The 21,166-nt window shown below is 43.4% G+C and overlaps 1 protein-coding gene across 1 annotated transcript in view; it reads left to right on the top strand.

Annotated features, from left to right (window-relative positions):
* LOC123764683 (erythrocyte membrane protein band 4.1 like coracle) overlaps positions 1 to 21,166 on the top strand; it is a 55,156-nt gene that overhangs the window by 11,436 nt on the left and 22,554 nt on the right. The window contains 8 exon segments of the mRNA XM_045752661.2: positions 912 to 1,090; positions 3,818 to 3,835; positions 6,967 to 7,107; positions 9,927 to 9,946; positions 9,948 to 10,040; positions 10,042 to 10,104; positions 14,750 to 14,845; positions 18,296 to 18,418. Coding sequence (XP_045608617.2) covers positions 912 to 1,090; positions 3,818 to 3,835; positions 6,967 to 7,107; positions 9,927 to 9,946; positions 9,948 to 10,040; positions 10,042 to 10,104; positions 14,750 to 14,845; positions 18,296 to 18,418 — 733 coding nt within the window.

Raw genomic sequence — 21,166 nt, 5'->3', positions numbered from 1 at the left:
ACAAAGTGAAGTGCACTCATACAAAATTCATGCACAGGGAAGCTGGCTGTATAGCAACATCACTGGTCAACATTTCTGCCACCCATCACAGGTGTAAAGTGCTGCTCTTTGCTGCATTGATCATACTAAATTGTTTGCTGATTGTATTGAAGAAATTATCACTCGAAATTGTCCTTGACACTATCGCGCGCGCCACGTGAGCACCACAGACTTTGATGTCATGGGGCTAATGGTGCGGGCGAGCGGGCGGCGCCGCCTAAATGTGTATACTCGTTTCAGTTTTCTCACCTTAGTTCTCATACTACGTCGTTCGTTTTGGTATCATTGTGTTCGCATTTAAATTCCCTGCAGATGTACATGCATATAATGTCCAAAAGCCTGGGGAGACTCCCCGCAGCAAATCCTAAAGTTACCCGTGAACGAGCACCAATTTGCACACCACAACCTAATGTGTATACTCTTTCAGTTTGATAACATCAATTTTCATGCTACATCACTTGTTTTGGTATCAAATTGTTCACAATATAAAGGCGCACATTTTAAAACTAGTCCCATAATGATAGCACAATAAATAGAATTTTAACAATTATTTTAAAATTTAAAATTTAGACCCAAAAAACGTATTTATAATCTTTCAAGTGTTCTAACATCAAGTTTCGTGTTTTATCTTTCATTTTGGTATCAAATTGTGCGCATTCTAAAGGCGCTTATTTTGAAACTATCCCGAGGTCAATCGGATAAAAAATAAATTTTATACAAATATTTTTGTAGTGGACGCAAGTCCTGTCCACGGCTAGGACTCGAGAGAAAAAAAAATGGACATGATCGGTGTCCAAAGAGAGCAATAGTATTAATTTCTTATTGTCCTTGTTAGATAATTTTTGGCTAGTTAAAATGTGTGTTCCTTGCAGATTAATGACACCAGAACCACCACAGAAGCAGGGTCTTTGGCCGCGCCTGGGCTCGAAGTTCCGGTATTCTGGCCGCACCCAATACCAGTCACGTATGGCAGCCAACCTCAGCGACCGAAACAACCCAGAGTTTGAGAGAACTCTGAGTCGCAGAAAGTTGTCGTCGCGAAGCATGGACGGTAAGAGACGGGACGAGGCTGTTAGGTCGTCGCTTGGAGTTTTGGAATCACCTTTATCACTTTTGGCTCGTTAAGCACCTTTTGCTGCTAGCTAAATTGATCTAGTAAAGGATTTAATGTGTAGAGTTCAGACCGGTTCAGTATCGGATTTTGTGTTGCAAAGATACTGCCGTAGATTATGAGTAAATGAATATGTTGCAGCATATGATTTTTGCACTTCATGCACTGTGGCCAATGTAGATCATATCATTACTAGTCTAGTGAAATTAATCATTTTTATTTTCTCAAGATCAATATCTTTCTAGTGTAGTTTCTCATTATTTCTCCCCCCTCATCCACGATCTTCACAAGTCTGAAGTGCCGACGCTCGGTTCCAACCTTCGGAGTGGTGTGTCGTGACATAGGCGACGACTCGAGTGTACTCTTTGCATGTGTTTGTTGCTCTGAGAGGGGTTTGTCTCACTCTTACTGTTGGCTTCAGATGCGTGTTCCATTCGGTTCTTTTGTGTGTATGTTGATAACTTCTTGCCTGCTAGATCATGTTTACGTTGTCGTCGTCGTCCCCATCTGGGTGTTGGCACTGACTTGGGAATTTGTTCAGCTGGGCAATGTCCCCACTTCCTCTGCCTGGGCACTGTCCCCCCCCCCCCCCCCATCCCTTCCTGGACATTGTGTTCCCTCCCCCACCTGAGCATTGTTTCCCTACCCCCTCCTGAGCATTGTTTCCCTACCCCCTCCTGGGCATTGTCCCCTCCACCTGTACTTTGTTCCCCTCCCCCCCTTCATCTGCATATTGTCCCCCCCCCCCACCCCTACCTGAACAGTCCCCCCCCACCTCGACATTCTCCCCCCCCCCACCTGGGAATTTTCCAGTCTTGTATTTTCCCTGCAGGTTATTTTTCTTGCCTGGAATTTCTCCTGAATTGTTTTCCAACTCTCCGTATGTGGAGAGATGTTCTGTGCAGGGCATTTTTAGTGTGTGGTGAGCATGTGATAATTTACAAGTAACTAGTACTCTCTTGGTGCACATTAACTGCTCCATTTAGGGCTGGAGAATGTATACGGAGCATTTAGGGCTGGAGAATGTACACGGAGCATTTAGGGGCGGAGAATGTACACGGAGCATTTAGGGCTGGAGAATGTACACGGAGCATTTAGGGCTGGAGAATGTACACGGAGCATTTAGGGCTGGAGAATGTACACGGAGCATTTAGGACTGGAGAATGTACACGGAGCATTTAGGGCTGGAGAATGTACACGGAGCATTTAGGGGCGGAGAATGTACACGGAGCATTTACTATCAGAACCAATTGAGATGCCTAAATTATTGGTAACATTTAAAATCCATCAAATATATTCTCAAGAATAATGCACTTCAATAAAATTCTATAAACATTGGTCCCAATACTGCCTTCGGCTTCGATGTGGCCCTTGGCTTTGGTCCCGTGGCCACCAATTTATGGATGATATTTACCTTTGGATGTGAATTGTTTCTCTGTAACATCCGAGTTTCATTACAACAGATTTGTTCTTGGTCTCGCAGTGTTCTGAACGTTTACTATCAGTACAGTAGTTTAGAGTGAGAAAAGTTGAGTTTGAGAGAGCGTGTGAATGTGATTGAGTTGGGCAGATAGAGAGAGAGAGAGGTGATGTTTAGACCACTAATGTTCAGTAAGTTGGGGTTGCCAGGGAGCTCTTGATGATGCTGTGATAATTTTATTATCTTTGTCAACATTGCAGCCATTATCATTATGGCAGCCACCCCATCTACCACCTTCTTCCTGTCATTAACACCAGCTATCTTTCCCCAACCACTTTTCATTGACTCGTCTACATGCACATCATCCCCCACCACCGGTACCAACACTTAACACAATAAACAGGATACCATCGGTAGCACATGGGACGATGGCAGACGTAAGAACATCATTTATAAACCTAGGTCAAGACTTATAGAAGGCAATTTAAAAACATTTACTAGACCAACACTTGACTATGCAGCACTGGTATGAAATCCGTACCTTGTGAAACATAAGTCCCAAAATTGTTAAAAGTACATACAAATGTTTGCAACAAGATTAATACTAGACCTAAGAGTGTTAAGCTTTAAGAATAGGCATAAAGCAGACGAGGGTAACCTCTTTACATTGAGAGAAAGGAGGACAAGAACACAGGTGGAAGCTGGAAATGCAGATGAACCGAAGGAATGTAAAGAAATGCTTGTACCCTGTATGGGCGGTCAACAGGTGGAGTGACCTGGAAGAAGTTGTGAAGCCTGCTCTAGCCACAACTGTAATGCCAGATTTGACAAAGAATTTGCGCATGAAAATAGTCTAAACTGTAATGAAGCAGGTAGACAGGAACCTGTTCAGGTCTAAAGAGTTAGACCTCGCTTCCCCATAGACACTGTTAGGTAAGCACCCACCACCACCACCACCACAGTACTACCACCACAGTACTACCACCACAGTACCACCACCACAGTACCACCACCACAGTACCACCACCACAGTACCACCACCACAGTACCACCACCACAGTACCACCACCACAGTACCACCACCACAGTACCACCACCACCACACCACTACCTACTGCCATAAGATCAACCTCCACTCCCCACCTTCATCTTGCATCATATATCTGATTTGATTAATTTCTCAACCATGCATAATGTATATGTTTTTTATTCCCTACACTGCTGCTGCATTGTGACACATTTGCTAGCCTACAATATCATGGAGGGTCAGTGGTGGTTTTTATGCATGCACCGTGCATACCTCATTTTTGTATCCATTGTACCCCCTTTTTGTATTTTTTGTGTAGTTTGGTAGCTTGCAGACGGCTAGCGTTGAGTCCGAGGTGATGTTTCTGGAAACCATTTAGAGATTCTGTAGTTTTGTGTTCCTTGCTTGCTGCTCAGTCTCCTCTGTTTTTTCTTTGTTTTGTGTTTAAATTCACTAGCCAAACTAGTGTGTAGAATTTCCTAATGGACATTTGAGCACGTGATTTTGTATATGTTAGCACTTGAAGACGTAGAGATAGTTTGTGCTTTAGAGCAGCCATAGAGAGTCCTGTATACAGTTGCTGCTCCGTAGGCCTAGGAGGGGAATAGTCATCCATCCTGTATTTAGATGAAGATGGAGAAAGCCCTTTGCCATAAAAGTTGTATCTAAAGTCTATTTGTATGCATAGTTTATAATAACTTATCTATATCTCGTTTTTTTTCCTTTATTAGGCCTGTCTTTAAATGGGTAATTGAGTTACATGGCCCAAAGTCAAGCTATGGTGTCTAAGTTTGGTGTTAGATGTGTATCCATAGCAGTAGCTGCAGAAACTGGTGACTATAATGGAAGCTTTATCATTTGGGAATTGCATAAAGCTGTAATAGCCATATCCTCACCTTTGTACTGTTGTGTGTGTGCGTCACCCAAGACCTCTACGACACAGTAGATGTATCCTTAAGCTGACAGGATGAATAAGCCAGTAATAATTTTGTTTTGAGAGCTTGGAATATTGGACTGGTATTGGGACCCATGTGGGACTGCACGAGCTGCCGTGTATATCCCTCACACTGGGGGTTACATTTGTGTTTATCCAGTTTCCCTTGAAGTATTAACCCATTTATTGTTCAGTGTATCTTGTTGTGTATGTTACACCATGGTGTTGGAGTCACCTGGGCTGTATGGGTCTGGACCCGTGGGCCCCTCGCGCATGAGGCCCAAGCTCTAGCACCTGGGCTATGAGACCCGTACGGCCCAGCTGACTGGAATGTTTATTTCCACGGAAGTGTGGATGAGAATTTGTACCATGGCGTGGTGTGGTTGTTGGCATGTGTTGCTGCGTATGTCATACCCCGTGTTCTAGATGAGTGGGGCGTGGTGATAGCACCACTTGCCACCTTTCTTTGGTTCATTTTGAATGTTGTTTGAACCAGCTGATTGTTGTAGCCGTACTCCTTCAATTTTGTTTATAACGATTGTGTGGTACAATATGGTCTTACCAGGAGCATGGGCAACTGGCTATATTAGCCTCTCTTGCATTTCAGTTTTTAAAATGTTCTCCATTGTTTCTATTGAATGATTGTTTTTGATATGCTACTATGTGCCTTTTCATTTTTCTTTAAAGCTAATTGGTCTCTTTCAGCACTGTCCCCTATGTTTGTTTACATATATATACAGTATGTTTCTGGCTGTCACTGTTATTTTCTGTCTCGCTCTACTACAGTACTGTACGTGTGTGTGTAAATCTTGCCCCATCTACCAGGACTGGTTAAGACGGTGATGATCGTGCTTCTTGCAGGATCGGTGCTTCATCGTGATGGCATCGTATACCAGCTTTGTGTTCTCGTGTTAGGCATTTGATGGCTTTGTTTAGGTGTCGTGTGAGCACCTGGTTGTTGTCCGGGTGGTGTGTGAGCACCTGGGTGTTGTCTGGGTGGTGTGTGAGCACCTGGTTGTTGTCCGGGTGGTGTGTGAGCACCTGGGTGTTGTCCGGGTGGTGTGTGAGCACCTGGGTGTTGTCCGGGTGGTGTGTGAGCACCTGGTTGTTGTCCGGGTGGTGTGTGAGCACCTGGGTGTTGTCCGGGTGGTGTGTGAGCACCTGGGTGTTGTCTGGGTGGTGTGTGAGCACCTGGGTGTTGTCTGGGTGGTGTGTGAGCACCTGGTTGTTGTCCGGGTGGTGTGTGAGCACCTGGGTGTTGTCTAGGTGGTGTGTGAGCACCTGGGTGTTGTCTGGGTGGTGTGTGAGCACCTGGGTGTTGTCCGGGTGGTGTGTGAGCACCTGGTTGTTGTCTGGGTGGTGTGTGAGCACCTGGTTGTTGTCCGAGTGGTGTGTGAGCACCTGGGTGTTGTCTGGGTGGTGTGTGAGCACCTGGGTGTTGTCTGGGTGGTGTGTGAGCACCTGGTTGTTGTCTGGGTGGTGTGTGAGCACCTGGGTGTTGTCCGGGTGGTGTGTGAGCACCTGGTTGTTGTCTGGGTGGTGTGTGAGCACCTGGGTGTTGTCCGGGTGGTGTGTGAGCACCTGAGTGTTGTCTGGGTGGTGTGTGAGCACCTGGTTGTTGTCTGGGTGGTGTGTGAGCACCTGGGTGTTGTCCGGGTGGTGTGTGAGCACCTGAGTGTTGTCTGGGTGGTGTGTGAGCACCTAGGTGTTGTCCGAGTAGTGTGTGACCACCTGGTTGTATTGTCCGGGTCGTATGCCTGCAGGTAATGTTTAGACAGGAATTTTGAATTTTAGTTTCCCCCCAAGAGAGTCGGGTCCATTTCTTGTCAAGTTTAAGAATATCCTTTTGCTAGTTGCAATGCATCGTGAGTGTTCGTCCTCGAGAACGGCCTTGTAAGCATGTTTAATTAATTAACCTGCAAATTGCATTGTTGTTTGGTAATGACTGGATTTGATATTGTGATTAGATATATATTTACCTTGATAATTAATGATTTCCCTAATGATGTAGTAGTCTGTATTGTGTAATTTTTGTTACTTTAATGCTTAATTAACTTAGGCTTAATTTGCATTTTACAATTTTGTTACCCAAAGTTATTTAATAATTGTAATTACAATATGATGAATGAAGCAACTTTTCCAATTTAATATTTTCTATAACAGCTCAGTTGACTTTGTTGTGTACTTGAAGCCAGGTTAGGTTTGTGGGAGAGATATATAGATATATACACAGTATAAGCATGTGTGCAGAACTGGTCATTCTGCCAGGTCAGTGCCGGACCGAGCAAACTCGATACCTGCGGGTTGCGTGTGCCCCACAAGGCTTCGAGTGTCGGCACAAAGTGACGAGTCACGCATTACCTAGTAGGATAAGGTTGGCTGCTGCTGTCGAATGTGAAGCAATGTTTTGTTTAACTCTTGGTGTCGTCTTGCAGCCCAAAAGAATGCTAGCAACCTGTCGCAGGGGCCGCCCCTACACACAGGTAGTCGTGCATGTGGTTCTTGGTTCGACATCCATAACCATGCTTGTGATCTAGTGCAAGACATTCCATATATTGATTCCTGCGGCTTCAATGGTAACGGGCTTGGGTGCCTTTTTGGCTAGCGCATGGGCGTTTCTTAACACCCCCCCCTCCCCCTCCCTCCCTCCCGGACTCACCTGACCTGATAGGGGTCACACCTGCCACGATCAGTGACACACTCTTGTCCCATTGGCTGTAGACTCCAATGTATACTTTGTGTCACCATGTGTGGGGTTCACCGGGCTTTGTTTAGCTAGTTAAGAAAATTCAGACATTAATATTTTTAGTATTTAGTGAAGGAGGCAGTAAAGTTGCCCCCTTGTCACTGGCTCGAGGAACTGGCCACGTCACTGATCTGTGCCACGAGGGGTCACGACCCTGTCAGTCAAAGGTGGGAGTCCTGAATGCATCAAATTTGTTTTTATTATTAAAATTGTTTTTATTATAATTATATTTGTACTTCTATTTCTTTTTATATTGTGTTGTTATTCCCCATTTGACAGACCCAATTGCTGGCATTTGTCACTGGCGTGATGTTTATACAAGTGTTTCTCCTGTGTTGTGTTTGCGTTCCTTTCATGTATGCTCAAGTGCTGGTTAAATGACGCTCTTGTTGCCCCTAGCTCCCTTCTCTCTGTTAAACGTAGCCGTCATTACCACAATTGGATTTTTGTATTAGTTATGTAATAATTTTTGTATTAGTTATGTAATAATTTTTGTGGATAAGCGTTAAAGGATTTTGCTTTAGTTAGGCGTAAAATGTTCCTATCTGTAGAGTACGTAGGGTAGAAAATGTGTAGAATATATATAGGGCAGATAATTTTGGTTTGTCACTAATGAACAATTGTAGTCAAAACTCTTAGGGTAATATGTTTCTGCCAATTGGGCTTGGGGGGGGGGGGGGGAGTTTGCCGAGCTTCGGTGAAAAGTAATTTTTGATTTTAGAAAAATGCCGAATTCCATAATTGAAAAGGAATCCCCTTCCCCTGTGCAAACAACACTATCGCATAGTTTTCTGCCCTAGAGCCACGGCACCGGCTTGACCCCAAATAATGTCTTGCACTGTCTGTTAATCGTAATAATGGTTGAATCCCTCTTGGTTGTCATTAATGACCTAACTGGTGCAGGCTTTGGGTAATAACTGTAGGCTTATCATCGTGATCATCATCATCATGAGGCCGAGAATGTCACAATAATATATCTGTAAATTAATATCACGATCCATGCATGTGAGAAAGGAAATTGACGTCGTCTTGGATGTTTATCAACGTCATCACTTTCTTTTTTCATGTGTGGGGTTTGATCACCATCATCATCATCATGGGTGCTTTATGCTGTGCAAGAATACTCTCTTTAGAGACTTGGGGCTTGGGAGCTATGGTATTCTTCTTGGGTAACATTAGTTTCCTACCCCTCCTTCTCTGGGCCATTTTAACCCCTGGGCCGTGGTATTGGCATGATCGTATTATCATTAGCTGATGATTTTAAGTTCCTGTAATTAACATCTTCTTCCCCACTGCTTGTGTTACTCTGGACCACTTTGCAAGATGTTAGAATTAACCTTGTAGTGAGGGCTGGTGACCACGTAACATTAATAACAACTCGCCACCCCTTTCCACTAAGGAAGTTGGCATTTAGTTCTTATGGGGATTTATGTGTGAGTAAGTATTGAGACAGTATGACAGAATCAAACCCACGCACTCGATCACCTCCGGCATACTCACCGTGGAGACCAAACCCACGCGCTCGATCACCTTCGGCATACTCCGTAGAGACCAAACCCACGCGCTCGATCACCTCCGGCATACTCCGTAGAGACCAAACCCACGCGCTCGATCACCTCCGGCATACTCACCGTGGAGACCAAACCCACGCGCTCGATCACCTCCGGCATACTCCGTAGACACTAAACCCATGCGCTTGATCATCTCCGGCATACTCCGTAGACACTAACCCATGCGCTTGATCATCTCCGGCATACTCCGTAGACACTAAACCCATTGCGCTTGATCATCTCCGGCATACTCCGTAGAGACTAAACCCATGCGCTCTATCACCTCCGGCATACTCCGTAGATCTATCACCTCCGGCATACTCACCGTGGAGACCAAACCCACGCGCTCGATCACCTCTACCATACTCACCGTGGAGACCAAACCCAGGCGCTCGATCACCTCCGCCATACTCACCGTGGAGATCAAACCCACGCGCTCGATCACCTCCGCCATACTCACCGTGGAGACCAAACCCACGCGCTCGATCACCTCCGCCATACTCACCGTGGAGACCAAACCCACGCGCTCGATCACCTCCGCCATACTCACCGTGGAGACCAAACCCACGCGCTCGATCACCTCCGCCATACTCACCGCGGTGATCAGGGACGTGTGTAAGCTTTAGTCATACAGCCTCAATATACATTCCTAGATTCGTCACACTATTGTGGTTTTCATTGTGTATATAAGTGTGCTTGAGCCTATATAAGATTTATTTTATACTCTACAAGATCAGTATTTTGGGGCCAATTTCAATTAAGACTATTTTCATAACAGTTGAAAATTTGGCTGTTTCTAAACTTTTATTTCACTGAGTTTTTGCTTACCTTTTCCTAAACTATATGAGATGTATTTATACCTACTATTTATCCTTAGCATTTTCTTCTATAATTGTCCCTTGCTGCTAAGTAATGAATATCGGTGTTGTTGCCGTATTGATCAAGAATTTTGTTCCGATTGACTCAATTCTGGTACAAAAATGTGTAAACATAATTCTCGGATTTCAGTGTTTTAAATGACTGCTGTTAGTTGTAAGATTGAACAAAAATTCCTTGTATTGACTAATTTTTGTATGGGCGTTTCATCCTGTTCCTTTAGCTTTGGGAACTCGTACCGGTTGAGACCCCAGAGATGTCTAAGAGGCATACTATGTCCCACCCTCCGCCTCATATTCCCGGGCTGGAGGATGCGCCGGGAAAGGATGCTGCCAGTCCGTGCCGAGAGTGGCCGAGATACTCCGGGCACCGAGGAACGCACTCCTGAAAAGAAAGATAAGGTTCGTATGAAGAGAGTGCCAGTAATGGTTGTGACTTCTAGTGAATTGTTCACATTAATATTTATGATAAGAGTACAGCCGCTAACTCGGGTATGCTGCAGACTTGTGCTGTATAGATTGTCAGTATTATACTTTATGAACTTACAGGATGAGTGCAGATAAAGCTTTTTGTCTTGCATAAATCCCTCGTGGCTTTGTATACATTTTGTCCTTGACTATTGTGGCACTCCAATAGTTGAGATGAAGTGGTGTGTCAGGCTGATGCATCAACTCTCACATTCCAGCAACGTGTTAGATACATAGCTCTTAGCTTTAGGGAGCTGGAAATACAATATTCATGCCATACAGCCCATTGTACTTCTTGTATAAAACTAATTTTGCTCGTCTAGTATGATAGATCTAAGCTTTGTAGATAAAAATAAACAATTGCTGCTATCGAGTCTCTTGTGTTTTGTGCTGGAGGAGTTACAGCAAGCAGTGTAATTTTTGCTTGACTTGTTTTGTGTTTGCTCTTGAGTAAAAAATAAAAAGATGATGTATGGTGTGGTGTGCAATTTTAGTGTGTACTAACTCTGCTTTGTTGAGTGGGAAAGACTCGTCGGGTCGCGTAATGGAACGGTCATCATCACGTTACTATCAAACTTAAGTTGCACAAGTGGTATGTTGTAGAGAATTTTGGCAAGTGATAAAACTTGTCCAGACACTGACCCAAAACTTGCTTTATTGATTGTCATGCTCGGAAATTGACTATGTATTAATGTCTTTCATAAAGTTTGTTGTTGATGGGTAGTTATAGATCACCGCTTCATGTCCAAGATTTGTTTTATAAGTTAATCGCATTGAGACAGATAATTATTAGTTAAATGTAGGAGCAAGTCAGGGTTGGTTATGTAGCCCAGTCCTTCACCACTCCGGCAGAAACGCAGTAGTTTTGAGCAGTCCACGAGACCCTAGGCAACCCAACTAACCTAAGTGAGCCAATAATCATTAGGCCCGTAAAGCATCACTATTGCCACGTGGAGAGAAAAGGCAGCCGAGTCCATGTAACATTTGAGTAAACTGAGAATTCTTGATTGTTACTTTATGGTAAACTCATCAGGATGGAGATGATGATGTAGAGAAGTTGAGAGTAGAATATCGTGTTATGGAGGGAGAATGGATGGTATAATGCAGACTCTGGAGAGCAGGAATAAGGTAGGGAGAGAGGTGGCCGGTGGTGTGTGTGTGCGCGCTGTGTTACTTATTGTATTGTCGTGTTATTGTACATCACATTATCAAAATAATCCATAAGAGGTTCGTCAAGAATTTACAATTCATTATTGTATACTCTTGTTGCTTTAAATTGACCTAGTTTTTGTTACAAAAGTTTGATATATTTCATAGAAATAGGTCAAGTCTGATAGTTGAAAGAGTACAGGCTTTATTATGCTCTGTGCGCCGTCGTGGTTGTTCTAAGTTTCCGCTTGTAATTACCCAAGTGTAGTTACAGGATGAGAGTTACACTCTTGGTGTGCAGACTTCTCAGTCATATAACACTTTGAAACTACTGCCGGTTTTGGCCTCCACCATCACCTCACTTGTTCCAACTGTCTGCCTCTGTAAAAGAAAACTCTAATATTTTTGTCCAATAGAGTATTGTGTGGTGGTTGTGGGGCCCCTCAGCTAAAGGGGCTTAACTTGAGGGTTTAACGTACAGTATCTTATAGCCCAGCCGGAACAATGCACTACTGTATACAGTTTGGTAGATGACAAACTAGGGAAATAGGTAGATTAATTTTGAGATTAAATAGCTTGCATATCAATCTTAAGAGATTGATAATTGCTCAGTGTATCCAGATGATAATTATTCCGCCGAACCATCCATCGCAACTAGATGGCTGCTAGTGGTCTAATAAGCTGTGTAAATTACTTCAGAATTTTAGAGTACAAAAATAGTCAGTTGGGGACAAGAATGGATTAAGAAATGAGACGGCAATATAAAAGGATGGAAGTCTCGTCCCTGTACTCCCCAGGGGCTACAGACTGTACCATGGGGGCCAGGAGAGGCAGTGTCCATCCCATATTAAAACCCTCTTTATTTTCTTGGATACATGACGTATTGTGATTTGTAAATGGATTTTCGCGTATTGAAATGTGTCTCGTCCCAAACTCGAGGGGAACCCCCCCCCCCAGCGTGTGAGGTCTTCTGCGTGTTAGAAAAAATTGGTGTGTTATGAACAAGGTTGGGAACTACTACTGTACTTGATCAAAAGTGGAATATATTTTTAACTGGCAGATTTAGCCTCAATGGCAATTGGGATATGAATAGAAAATTGTCTGAACACCTTGTATTATAAAATTGGGAAATTAAATTTATTTAGTGTTACTGTACCAATTTGGATAGGAATGAAGTTAATTGGATGTTGTGAAGTTAACCGTGATTATAAATAGAAATGGATCTACGAAGTCATTACTTAGAGATTTAAATCCCCAGTTACTTGACTTAGGATTCAATCCCCATTGTTGGTGTTCATATTTTGATATCAATTTGCAAATTGAAAGTGAATATCATATGCTTCCCTCTATCCTCACCCCCCCTCCCCCCCACCCCCTAACTTTCCCAGTGATGGTTTTTTTATTTTATTTATTTATATACAAGAAGGTACATTGGGTTTGTTAGAATACATAGCATAGTATTTACAGTCTTGTAAAGCCACTAGTACGCGCAGCGTTTTGGGCAGAAATGTTATGTTAGGATTGTCGTAACTCTGATTGGCACCACCATTGTTTCTCGTGTCTAGTAAGAGCCAAGTGGCTATAGACAAACCATTAAAACCCATCATTAGTTCCAGAACAGGAATTGCTGAAGTCATTATTAGTTCCAAGACGCTAAAGCCAAAACAAATGTCGTAGAATGCATCCAGGAAAAAGCTGAGCAGTTTGACTGCTCAAGTGTGGTGGAGCACACTAATGACTAACGCACTTTGGGCCAAGTGTGGTAGAGCACACTAATGACTAAGGCACTTTGGGCTATGGAACGCACAAACTACTTGTAGCATTTTCATTGCTTTAGTGCACAATATTGCCATTTCATTCTGTTTTAACATAGCAAATTGAGAGAGTTGAACAAGAGAGCTGTGTATGATTGCAAATAAGACATTTGCATTTGCTAATTGCAAATAAGACATTTGAGCCATATGTGAGGGAGATGTTGCAAGAGTAGGACCCCTGAGCAGCAGAGCTGTGCATGTGGCAGATGTTGCAAATAGGACCCCTGTACCGTGCCTGTAGCAACAAAGCTGTGCATGAGGCAGTGTTACTCAATTTTAGGTGTAAAGGTATTCACAAGGCCGATGTGAGGTGATGGTCCATTGTGAAGGCCTGGCGACGGCTGGCAAGAACGTTCATACTAGCGATGTTGACGTTGATGTGGTTTAGGGCAACGTGTGTGCCGTGTTCTCCTAAACCACCTGACTCTCCTGGGTTACCCGCTCACACGAGGGCTCAAGAGCCAGTGCATGGCTCTTGTATGGATGATTTGTCACTACTCTTTACAACTTTCATTTGTAATGCAACACTGTATTAGAATACATCTCTCTGAAGGGTCTCTCTTCAATGGTTCTTGGTGGCAGGTGGCCAGTGTATGCCTATGTAAATTTACTAGTGAAATATGAATTAGGAATGGAACGACTAACTTTGCCATCTGATTCGTCACACTTTCCTCATTTTGCAACATTTTATTATTAGTTTCATATCACATTTGGAAAGACCTTACATAAAAAAATGGCTTGTTTGATTTTTCATAGAAAGATTCACTTCCCTTGATTTTGTTTCTTAACCTGCGGCTGTGTGATGCGGTAGGTGGCACTGGTCTGTCCATTGCTAAACTAGCAGTTGCTAGGTAGGTTTAGTAACGTGATGATTCACGGGCCCGAGATGCATGCCTGACTCGACAACGACGGGCTGGGAGTCGCACTCGTTGATTGGGCGAGTCTGTCGTGCTGCCTGTCTACCACACTAACCTGGCATGTTTCCCTTCCCTCTTCCGTCCATTCCCGGTCATCACACTCCTCCCGTCCTTCATCTGCATCCTATTCCTCTCCTGCTGACCCTCCTCCCATCGCTCTCTGCTCCTCTTAACTTCGAAAATCCTTCATTGTGTTCCTTTGACCAATGTCCTCAAATGTGCATTTTTCTTACCTTTCATCTGTTTCAATCCTTTCATCTTGATCTTTTGTTTTTCTTGGAATCTCTTTTGTCTTTGGTTTATTTATCCGATCCTGTATCATATGGGATGCTATTTCCTTTGTTCAATTCTTTTATTAAATTTTCTGCTATTGCTTTTGCGTATTTACACACACTCTCTTTCACTTCATATCTTGGCACATTATCATCCTTAATCCTCCTCAACTTGATCTTGTTCTCTCTCTCTCCTCTTTGTTATCCATTTGCTTTTATTCCTCCTTTAACTTTTCTTATTATCCCTCATTATTCTTCTAATGACTTCCCTTTCCTTTCTTCGTTATTTTTTAAAATATTTCTTTCATGGTTACTTCCTCCACCTTCACCACACTTGATTTCTTCCTTCTGATCCTGATCCTGCCCTGATCCTGCCTCCTGCTTCCCCCCGACCCTTCCCGGATGGCTTGTGGTGTGCGTGGAGCAGAGGAGAACCGGCCGGAGCAGCGGGGCATCGTCCTCGCAGAGTTCCGTCAGTTCCGAGGAGGGGAACTTTGAGCCGCCCACCGGAGACAAGTCCAAGGTATGAAAGGCCTCGTGTTTCTCCGGCTCTCTTGTTAGTCTCGACGTCAGTTTGACCGTTGCACGAACCTTAAGTTGGTGCTAGCTGAATGGCCACCATTTTTTGTTTTTGTTTGAGGTGGTTCTGTGAGAGGGATGGTTTTGCTTTAAGGGGCTTCATACTGTAATGGAATGAGATAATTGAGGCTTTCTTGAGAAAACAGGGAAATTTGTCAAAGGATTCCTTATAATCTGAGTGGCATCCAAATTCAAGCAATATGTATTTATATATATATATATGTATATATTGCACAGTAAAATATATATATATTAAATCTATTAAATAAATGTAGTAGGTGCATGGGTAAGAATAATGATAAAGTAAATAAGTTTGGTTAAACTGTGGCGGAGTAAAAGGTTGACTCAGGGTTCCCGGGCTCCAGACGGATCCTCTAAATATTGGAGTCATTTTGATCTTGAGAGGTAAAGAGAGAGAGAAAAACAACTTTGAAGGGAAAATAAAACCCTAACTTGGGAATGGTTGCATGCTCTGAGGACCTGTCAGAAAAGGACTCTCCTCCCTCCTAACCCTCCCACCTGTGTCCCACCCATGTGTCCCACCTGTTACTGGGTGTAATGGGAAGGATGAGGCGTCCACCCAAGACCTGAACTACCGAGGTGCTCGACAGGTTGGCCGCTCCTGCCCCTCCTCATGCTGCATGTCTTCATCCTCTTACTCTTTGTCTGCCTAACACTTAGCTTTTGCATGCTTTTCTGCATGTCTAACTCTGTATCAGTAGTTTATATATACATACATACATAGTGTTCATGCTTTATAGCACTTGTACATTAGTCCTGAGAAATGCATAGGCCTAAATTATTTGGGCCTATGTTTCTGCCTTCAGCTCTATACTGTTACATTATGTTGGAATTGTGGTCCCCGTCAGTGTTATTTGTGGTGGTGGGAGGAAGAGACGGAGGCGAGGTGTACTCGCCTATTTGTGCTTGCGGGGGTTGAGCTCTGGCTCTTTGGTCCCGTCTCTCAACCGTCAATCAACTGGTGTACAGGTTCCTGAGCCTACTGGACTCTATCATATCCACACTTGAAACTGTGTATGGAGTCAGCCTCCACCACATCACTGCCTAATGCATTCCATCTGTTAACTACTCCCACACTGTCAGAAAAATTGATTGTGCATAACATAATTTTGTGTGCATTCATTTGTTGAGTGCACAAAGACATGCACAGCTAAGGACTTGAAAATAAAGTTCTATGTTACATTTTTCTCCTAAGTGCAGGGAGAATATCCCCTATCTTGAGGTTATATTGAGATGATTTCAGAGCTTAGCGTCCCCGCGGCCCGTCCTTGACCAGACCGTAAAGCAGCCCCATAGCAGCTGTCTAACTCCCAGGTTATTATTTATTGTTAGGTGAACAGGTGCATCATCGTAAAAGAAACTGCCCATTTGTTTCTGCCTCTACTGGGGATTGAACTCGGAACCTCAGGACTACGAATCCGAAGCTCTGTCCACTCAGCTGTCATGCCCCCTGACAGCTGTATTGATACCCCCCCCCCTAACAGTATTGCATTTGCATATACAGTACAGTATAACTGGAGCATACCTGGAAAGAGTTCTGGAAGTTCTAATACTCCTTGAGCCCGGCCTGAACTGTGACAACTTGGTCCAACAGGCTGTTGCGTGGAGCAGTCCGCAGGTCCACAGCTCCACTATAACCTGGTTGGTCTGGCACTTCTTGCAAGGACTTACCTAAATGTTTCTTGAAGACATCCACCTTTGTTCTGGCAATATTTCTAATGCTTGCTGGGAGTGTATTGAAGAACCATGGACCTCTGATGTTCAGTGTTCTCCGATTGTACCTGTGGCACCTCTTCTCCTCATTGGTTCTATTCTGCATTTCCTCATATTTCTTTTGCTCCAGTATGTTATTATTCTACTGTGCAAACTGTTTTTCATATACAGTAATATATGTATTAAGTACTGTTTTGTGTGTGCATTACTGTATTTGTGTATAGAGGACCATTTGTGTATACAGGACTGACACCCTTTTGTATAGGAGTATTGTATTTGTACTCTTGAGAGTATATGGTCACCGTATCAACCTACCACACTACTGATGACATGCATTCAGCTTGGAGTCTTATGGGAGAGGTGGACAGGCCTCTGGTACGTGTTTGATTCTGAGCCGTGTCATCCTGAGAACGTCTTGGCTCCTCTTCCTTTGACAGTGCCGTTTCTCTTCCCCCCCCCCCCCTTTTATTTTTCTCCGGTTTATTTAAACTGGAGATATATAAAATATAAACCTTCTATTTAAGGTTTAGATTTTTGCAGATTGTTCGTGTAAGAAAGAATGTGTTGTTACATGATGTTATGGCTTTGAGAATGAAGTCCCGGAAAGCCTCTGTTGGAAATTGCATCCTGTTAATATGGTAATTCTTTTCAAGATCAGTTGTCATGATATTGGAAAAGTGTGTTCATAATTGTATCCTTAATACACAAAGAAAATCACAACGATGTGATCTATTGTGATTTCCTTGTGTATTTGAAGGGAGCGTATGGTGGAAAATGCCATTATGCACATCAGAGTACAGTACATGCGGGCTATTTCTAAAAGTTTGCTGGGCACCAACTTGGTGTCTCCAGAATTGGTGGTGGTTTCAGTAGGGTCGTAGCTTTTGCATGTTGTGGTCCAGGGGTATGGCTGGGGTTTACGAGGTTGCTGCTTCAATCCCTCACTGCTCCAATGATTTATCTTTAATAAGGCTGAATGTTTTACTATCCGGTTTTATGTATGTTGAGTTATTTTGTATTAATATGTTTGCTTTATGCCTCCTTGGTTTCATTTTTGGTTGTTTTTCTTGATGTTCCTTTGTGTCGATGAAATAAATCTGATATTATTTTTGGTGAGCTGTGGTTGTGTAGAGGCCTATGGTGGAGCTATACCTATGGCAGTATAGCCACCGTGACGTCCAAGATGTTACGGCGGTGTACCAGCTTGAGGTAATTACTCGTACCGAGACCTTCGCACCGTAGCCACCAGACTAAGCACTCATCCCAGGCAATCTCACAACATAAACTTTAATTCCACATTAAAATGTTTGAACCCGACTGGGCCGGGTAGTCGGGCGGTTGTTGGGGTACACACAACCTCTCGCCGCAGAGTGCAGTGCATGCCAGGGTGTGAAGGTGTGACGTTGGTTACTTCATGTTTAGGAAGACTTCTGGCATAATGTTTGTTACCTGAGCACAGATCTTTGTGTAAAGTAGTGTCATAAGTACAGTACTGTATTTTGTCCATGCCATCAGCTGTTTTAACTATTTGTTTTATGTCTTTGAATTGCTTAATTTGTTACAAAGTATTTTGCCTGTGTAGCTAAGCCAGTTAGTGGTATTGTGTATATATTATTATATTCCCTCCACTTGCAAACATTTAATATTACTGTGTGTGCAGAGACCGGTAGGCGGTGTGGCTGTGCTCCCAATGGCTGACCTCATGAAGGCCACAAAGAAACGTGCCGAAAAGTTGGCCCTCGCAGAGGAGGAGGCCGCCGCCGCCGCTGCTGCCGCTGCAAAGGTAAGCATTACCCATGCATCTTGTTCCTTTATTCATCGGATGGTTTCGTGGCTTGGTAAGGTAAGCGCTGTTGTTTTGTATGTGGCCCACTCCTCTAGGTACAATGGGCGGAGGTGCTAGACCTGTTTATGTACTAACACGGGCCGGTAGGTAGAACAGTAGTGAGGTTAATACGCTCGTGTCTTTATGGCGTGTGGACGCTTAGTTTAACTCGTACCTCAATAGAAAGAGAAATATTCGGTGCAACACCATAATGTGACTGGCATTTGCAGGTAATTAGTCACAATAATATGACTGGACATTAATATCCATTGCACATGTGGGATGGGTATTGATAACTTGTTCTAGCTTTATAAGAGCAATAACTGTTCAACTTGTAATTAGAAATAAAAACAACTTTTTTATTCATAATTATTAATGTTTCTCATTAGTGCATTTTGTGGGAAGCTGCTTACCAGCCTTAGAGAGATCTCGTGTCCCCAGTACTGTAATTCAAGATAGTCTTGCAAGCTCATTATTGAGCATGTTAAGCCAAGAGAAACAATTTGAATGTCAATCTGAGATGATCTATCGCATTGTGGTAGGGGGAGCATGATATGTTTAACGTCACAAGCAGTTAGTTGTTGAAATATTTGCTCTTTGAATAGCCTGTGTTAATGTTCTGTCACACCACTGTTTTCTCCGTTACTTTACTCTTTAGTATATACAGTTTGTGTGTGTGCGCATGTGTGTGTATATCTGCTGGAAAGGGTGTGTGCACCATTTCCCTGTTAGATAACTGAGCAATCTTTTACTGTGGGTATGGTCATGTTATTCTCATGTGCTTCAGTGTCGCTTCCACATCGTTGTGGACGTGTTAACTAGCCATATAAACTTGCACACATTCTTGCTCGTTATCTCCTGACTTCAATATTTCTCGTACAATGTGTACTGGGCTATTTGCATTATAGTAGCGTACAGTATTTGTACGCCGTGACATGCCGTGATCTTTACACACAGAGATCACACTAACGTGATGCATCAAATGAACAAATCCACAAGGGCCGTGACGAGGATTCGAACCTGCGTCCGGGAGCATCCTCGTCACGGCCCTTGTGGATTTGTTCATTTGATGCATCACGTTAGTGTGATCTGTGTGTGTAATGATGTAAGGGCGAAGAGGGAGAATGGCCTATTGACATAGCTCGAGTGCAGGGGGGAGTTGTGTAAAACCCTGGTTTGTGACTCGGAGAGGCTGCGGGATCCAGTAAGTTCAGTAGAACTTTGGTTTCAACTCTTTTTAACCCTGTCGTAGCTCAGTTGATTAAGGCCGCGTCTGGGATGCTCCCGGACGCAGGTTCGAATCCTCGTCACGGCCCTTGTGGATTTGTTCCATGCTCTTCCCCGGGGAGCCTGGCCTCAGGCCGGGCTCAGGGAGTAGAAGAACTCCCGTGATACTCTCTCCATGTGCTCGTGCCCCTATTCTTCCCTCTCTTCCCATAACTATCCTCCCACTTCTGTAATTGCTTTGCTTCATTCCAAATTTTCTCGTTCTTTTTTTCTAAATCGAGCTCTCTAATTTTAATAATGAAAATGTACCTGTTTTCTTTTTTTTTTTTTTTTTTTTCTTTTTTTTTTTTGAGATATATACAAGAGTTGTTACATTCTTGTACAGCCACTAGTACGCGTAGCGTTTCGGGCAAGTCCTTAATCCTATGGTCCCTGGAATACGATCCCCTGCCGCGAAGAATCGTTTTTTCATCCAAGTACAGTACACATTTTACTGTTGCGTTAAACAGAGGCTACAGTTAAGGAATTGCACCCAGTAAATCCTCCCCGGCCAGGATACGAACCCATGACATAGCGCTCGCGGAACGCCAGGCGAGTGTCTTACCACTACACCACGGAGACTGCATTGGCATGTTACATCCTGCTTGTCAGTGATATTAACTAGTCTGTCGTGTGTGCCCCACAAAATCCAACCGAGGCTTGCTCCCCGGGAGCGTGTTTTTTCTTACACTCGCCTGGTTATGTCTGGGGAGTGAGATCCAGCTCTTGAGCTTATAGCTGTATTTTCATATATTAATCTGAAGTTTATTGACAATTTTGTGTGTGCGCCCCCGTCTGTGAGCATGTATGTATTTGCAAACGTGTATTCATGTGTATGCATGTGTTTGTGTGCGCGTTCACACACACACGCCTGTATATAACAATATAAAATTAGCGTTAAATATTAAAATAGTTGACATTCAAACGGCAACTGGCTTCACAAACATATTAACCTTCGAGAATATTGACCTGGGTTCACTACTGTTATTATGCTTACAATATTCATGACTAGATCACTTAAAATTAGTCCCCTTTCTTTTCTGTATTGAGAAAGCATGTCTTGTGTTTTATGTTCATTAATATAGAGTTTTGTTAGAGATATTTAGCTTGGTGCAGCATGCTCTGACGCATGGCAAGTGGAGGCAAGTGTCTAAGCCTGCCCCCAACCCCCTTCTCCTCAAGCAATGACAAATTGTGTGGTTGTCGTCGTAATTGGTAGGGCTTGTTTACATAATTCACCTGTCTGTTGGCCAGTCAGAAATTTTCGTGAAGTTGAGGGTAGAATGAATTGGGCAGTTAGAGGTTAATGTATGAAGCAAATTGGGAAGATGAGAGGCTAGAGGGCTCTACATATGGGGTATTAAATTGTACAGTATTAAATTGGGTAAAAGGGTAGGGGTTCAGTTCCACTGTCTTATATGAAAGATTTCCTCACAGTAT

The sequence above is a fragment of the Procambarus clarkii genome, chromosome 5 (assembly GCF_040958095.1).
Source record: "Procambarus clarkii isolate CNS0578487 chromosome 5, FALCON_Pclarkii_2.0, whole genome shotgun sequence".
Lineage (NCBI taxonomy): Eukaryota > Metazoa > Arthropoda > Malacostraca > Decapoda > Cambaridae > Procambarus > Procambarus clarkii.
Note: the sequence above shows the minus strand (reverse complement) of the source record. Positions and strands in the feature narration are given on the sequence as shown.